A 5154-nucleotide genomic window follows, 5' to 3' on the forward strand; every position below is an offset into this window, starting at 1 on the left:
CCTTCCAGTTGGAGCAAGGTTGGCTGACACCGACCGCTGCATCCACCTGAGATGGAGGTTCCATCGACTTGTCCCCTGGCCAGGACAAGGTACTGTTGTGGGAACAAGGGCTCTGATAGTGACCTTATGAGGGACATCTTTGCCATCCAGGATAAGGAAATTGGTAGCTTTACCTTAGGTGAAGAAATAATAGTCTGGTTTGGTGCATATTAGGGAGAGTTTGTCAAAATAGGTTACTGAAATGTTACAGCAGGGGGTCTGGTCAGGTCTACAGGAGTAAAGGGTTGACATTTTGCAAGAGGAGTTGCTTGAGCGCTGTAAAAAATGGGCCAAGTGACTCGAGCACTCGCACTGCATGGGAGACAATGGTCCTCAGAATGCTGTTCCCATTGGGCTCTCCCTTAGCTCTATTGTACATGGTCTTGGTGACAGTATCAGGTTCTGAAAAGAGAAAAGGCCTATAAATGCGCAAGGGAAGGGTTCCATTCCAGGTCCATGTGCCGCATAAGGCCTGCTGTACCCCAGCCAGTGTTACACCAGCTGTTTGTATACACAGACCGGAGCTATTGGAAAGTGATATTTCTATTCACAGGGTCGGCAGTAGGAAGTCTGACGAATAGAATGGAATCGGGTCTGGGGACGGGGCAAGTAAGTCATCTCCCGATAGAGAGGAATAACATACTACTGCCTCTGGGGTGAAGAGCATTCTGTGGGCCTGTATAAATAAGTTGTTTGTGGATTGAGGAGTTTCCCCTATCAGGCTTCCGTTTTCTTGAGTCGGCCCGTCCTGCAAAATGGGATGGTGTTCCTGGGCGTCCTTAAAATATTTACCATAATAACGGGGTTGATCATTTTTATCCTCACTAGGCTTGCGTCTGCAGGTAAAATCAAAAAAACATGGTAACGACATGATAACTCCCACTGATTTCTACTGTCCAGATGGACCATCTGGTCTTTTTCATGTAAGAGTCCATTGCAATAATCAATCTTCATCACGTTCCACACGTCAAAGGCGTCTGGTCCGGTGCACTGTACGACATCTCCTCAGCATGGGTGGTGGATAATCTCTGATCATTCCTGGTCGCATCCATACTTAGTGGCTTTCCCCATCAGGACGTTGTACGTGATCAGAAAGGTGAGGAGATAAGCGATCCCCCACATGTCCCTCCTCTTAGTTCAAGTATCTGTAATAAGATTAACATTGGAACAACAGCAAGATTCAAAAACCCATCGACAATGGTGCAGTTGGACCCAAGCTGAGCGCCCAGTGACTGTGACCACCGTAGGGGTGTGAAGTAAAACCTGGAAGGGGCCATCCCAACGAGGTTGGAGATCTTTGCCAGTGCAGTTCTTGACGAGCACAAACGAACCAGGCTCTACCCGTGACGAGGCTGAAAGGGTGGGAACATCGCTGTAGGCCGCACGCTCCTGGGAGTGAAAGGCACGCATAACAGTAGTTAGATCAAGAACATAACAAATCATTGCTTCAGTCATGTGGTGGAAGTGGACTGAGAAGGGAGTTGAATCGTTCCAAGGGGTACGAAGGCGGTAAACAGAGAGACTCTTAGCTGGAGACTGTCGTGTCTTTCCCGGAGACATGGATCACATCTGGAATAAGGCCACAGGGATTAGCATAACCAGGAGAGGCCACACTCTGCCACTAATTTGGCATGTTTAGTCTTAAGTCTGGTTAAAACATTCAACAAGGCCGGCCGCCTGAGGATGATAAGCACCATGCAGTTGCTGGCAAATACAAAGCTGGGAACAGAGTTCTCCGTTAATATTACCTACAAAGTGTGGTCCATTGTCCGAGCTAATGCATGCAGGTATACTGAAGCAGGGAATTATTTAAACAAAATCTTCACCACAGTCTCAGCAGTAGCATTAGGAGGAGGGAAGGCTTCAATCCACTTTGAAAAGACATCAGCAATAAGCATAACACATTTATAGCAACTCAACTCATTTCTACAACTCAATGAAGTCCAGTTGAAGTGTCTCCAAGGGACCCTCCAGCAAGTGAGTTCTCGTAGAGATACTTGAACTAAAAGGTGGGGGATCGCCTACCCATGGACCTGTTTGATCACGTACAACATCTTGATCGGGAAAGCCACTGACTGAGTATCGATGCGATCTGGAACGATCTGAGATTATCCTGATGTCATCTGGTGCACCAGACCAGACACTTTCAATGTGAAGTCGCTTGAGCGATGGCATGAGCTGCCAGAGGAAGTGGTGGGTGCTGTTACGATGACAAGTTAAAAGGCTCCTGGACGGGCATCTGAATATGAAGGGTTCAGTTGGGTCAGGGCCAAGTGATGGCAAATGCAACTGGAGTCATAGAGATGTACATCACAGAAACAGACCCTTCGGTCCAACTCGTCCTTGCTGACAAGATAGCCAACCCAATTTAGTCCCAGCTGCCAGCTCCCGGCCCATATAGGGGCCAAGTGATGGCAAACGTGACTAGATTAATTTAGGATATCTGGGCAGGTTGGGCCAAAGGGTCAGTTTCCGTGCTGTGTGACTGTAATTGTCTTCAGTGAAAGCAGAAGTGTGGTTCTGAAGACTGGACTTTCAGAGCATGTTCTGCCTGACTGGGAGCAGAAGAGTTTGACTGAAGTGTGTCGGTGTTAATGCCTTGACATCTCATTTTGCTCCCACCTTCCTGGGGTTGATTAACCATTTTGTGTCTGGTCCTTCCTCAAGAAGCTGCGTTGCAGGTTCACCCTGAATTGACACTTTTTTTTTGTTTCCAAAATCAGACCTGCTCACTCTCAGCAGGATCCCAGCGTTGTGAAAGATATTAACTTTCGGGTGGAGTTATCCAAAATTCAGAGAGATGTCAGTCTTGATGTTTTTGCTTTTTCTGCCCCTGTAAGATCCTGAATCAGCACCTTAAGGGGAATTAGTTAGAGCTGAGTGAGAACAGAGGGGGAGAGAGAGTGGGATGGTGCTTTCAATTTTGTGGAACAACAAAAGAATATTCCACAGAAAGTAGAATTGCTTGTTCTGAATTTCTACCCTGCACTGATAGTGATGGCTTTTGTAATCTCTTTTTACAGAGTATTTGAAAATCTGAAGAGGGAAGTTTCAAAATCAATGGATGAAGGGTTTATGCCCGAAACATTGACTCTCCTGCTCCTCAGATGCTGCCTGACCTGCTGTGCTTTTCCAGCGCCACATTTTTTGACTGGCTCTCCAGCGTCTGCAGTCCTCACTTTGATGTCAATGTCTGACAGTCACTCAATCCATTGGGACCGCAACGATTTTTGACTGTGATTTCTGTGAGAGGGACCAACGCTTTTTGGTTCCTGTTTGAGGACGTTTTCAGCATCAGTGGGACTGGATGAGAGACCCCACTGTTGCAGCACACTGTGCGTGGAGCCTGAAACAGTTATACGGCCTGGAAAGGGGATTTCATGGCACGGAGGGCTCTACACGTGTTTGTGTGCAGCTGAAGCTGTGGCCATGGAGAAACCTGAGGAATCCCGCCCTGTTGAGGAACCGTGGAAGTGTGGCGACTGTGGGAAAGGCTTCCGTGTCCCTTCTGCCCTGGAGACTCATCGGCGCAGTCACACCGGCGAGAGGCCATTCCCTTGCACCGACTGCGGGAAGGCCTTCAGCACATCCTCCCACCAGCGTGTACACCCTGAGGAGAGGCCCTTCAGCTGCCCCAAGTGCGGGAATGCCTTCAGCAATTCCTCTACCCTGTTCGCCCAGGGAGAGGCCATTCCCTTGCACCGACTGCGGGAAGGCCTTCAGCACATCCTCCCACCTGCTGACCCACCAGCGTGTACACCCTGAGGAGAGGCCCTTCAGCTGCCCCAAGTGCGGGAATGCCTTCAGCAATTCCTCTACCCTATTCGCCCACCAGCATGTCCACACGGGGGAGAGGCCGTTCAGCTGCCACAAGTGCGGGAAGGGCTTCACCTGCCCCTCCAGCCTGTGGAGCCACCAGCGGGTCCACACCAGGGAGAGGCCGTTCACCTGCTCTCAGTGCGGGAAGGGCTTCACCTACTCCTCCCACCTGCTGACCTGCCAGCAGGTCCACACGGGAGAGAGGCCCTTCAGCTGCCCCAAGTGCAGAAAGGGCTTCAGCACATCTTCCACCCTGCTGACGCATCAATGGATCCACACTGGAGAGAGGCCGTTCACCTGCTCTCAGTGCGGGAAGGGCTTCACCTACTCCTCCCACCTGTGGAATCACCAGCGAGTTCACGTGCCATCGCAGGGGGATTGAAGGAGTGACGGCTGAGTGCCATTATCGATTGTTAGGGAAGGGAACCGCCATTGTGGGAAAGAATTCACTCAGTCGTTCCACCTGCATCCTTTACCCGGTGTGGCTACACGTGACTCCAGACCCACAGCAGTCTGGTTGACTCTACACTGCCCCTTCCTGGCAAATGAGCAGGGAGAAACTTACTTGGAGACAGGGTATGGGTTTAAATTGCTGAGTGAGGCAATACTTCCTCCGGGTTACGGCTGTACCAAGGATCCGATTACAAAGGGACAACTGGGTGCTGGCCAATAGTAAAGACAGTGAGGGGGGTGGGACAGGGGAGGTGTGGTGTGTGCACTTTGATCTTGAGGTGCTCAAAAAGCAACTGCTTTTTCTCTGCCTTTTTGCTGGGGGGATCTGAAGCTGTAACAAAGTTGGGTTGCAATAAAGGTTACCTGAACTTACCACTGGGCTCAGATTCTCATTGAAAGCTTTGAGCTCCAAGAGGTTTTTGTTTTAAAGCTGCTCATTTCTTTCAGCCTCCTGCACTAAGTTTAGAACATAGAACAATTCAGCGCAGAACAGGCCCTCGATGTTGCGCCGACCTGTGAACTATTCTCAATTCGTCCCCCTACACTATCCCAAAATCAACCATGTGCTTATCTAAGGAATGTTTCAATCTCCCTAATGTGGCTGAGTTGACTACCTTAGCAGGTAGGGCATTCCACGCCCTTACCACTCTCTGCATAAAGAACCTGCCTCTGACATCTGTCTTAAATCTATCACCCTTCAATTTGTAGTTATGCCCCCTCGTACAAGCTGACGTCACTATCCTAGGAAAGAGTCTTTCACTGTCTACCCTATCCAATCCTCTGATCATCTTATATGTCTCTATCAAATCCCCTCTTAGCCTTCTTCTTTCCAATGAGAACAGA

The 5154-nt window shown here is 49.5% G+C and overlaps 1 protein-coding gene across 2 annotated transcripts; it reads left to right on the forward strand.

Moving 5' to 3' along the window:
* Window positions 1-3175: 3175 nt before the first annotated feature.
* On the forward strand, window positions 3176-4683 carry LOC122562017 (zinc finger protein 239-like). Of its 2 annotated transcripts, none has more exons than XM_043714416.1 (2): window positions 3176-3626; window positions 3766-4683. In XM_043714416.1, exons 1-2 carry the CDS (start codon window positions 3469-3471, stop codon window positions 4238-4240), a joined length of 633 nt encoding a protein of 210 aa, XP_043570351.1. In that variant the 5' UTR covers window positions 3176-3468; the 3' UTR covers window positions 4241-4683. The 2 variants fall into 2 exon arrangements, with proteins under 2 accessions (XP_043570351.1, XP_043570352.1); XM_043714417.1 differs by having other exon boundaries at window positions 3176-3617; window positions 3757-4683.
* Window positions 4684-5154: the final 471 nt, after the last annotated feature.

Source organism: Chiloscyllium plagiosum, chromosome 24 (assembly GCF_004010195.1).
Source record: "Chiloscyllium plagiosum isolate BGI_BamShark_2017 chromosome 24, ASM401019v2, whole genome shotgun sequence".
Classification (NCBI taxonomy): Eukaryota; Metazoa; Chordata; class Chondrichthyes; order Orectolobiformes; family Hemiscylliidae; genus Chiloscyllium; species Chiloscyllium plagiosum.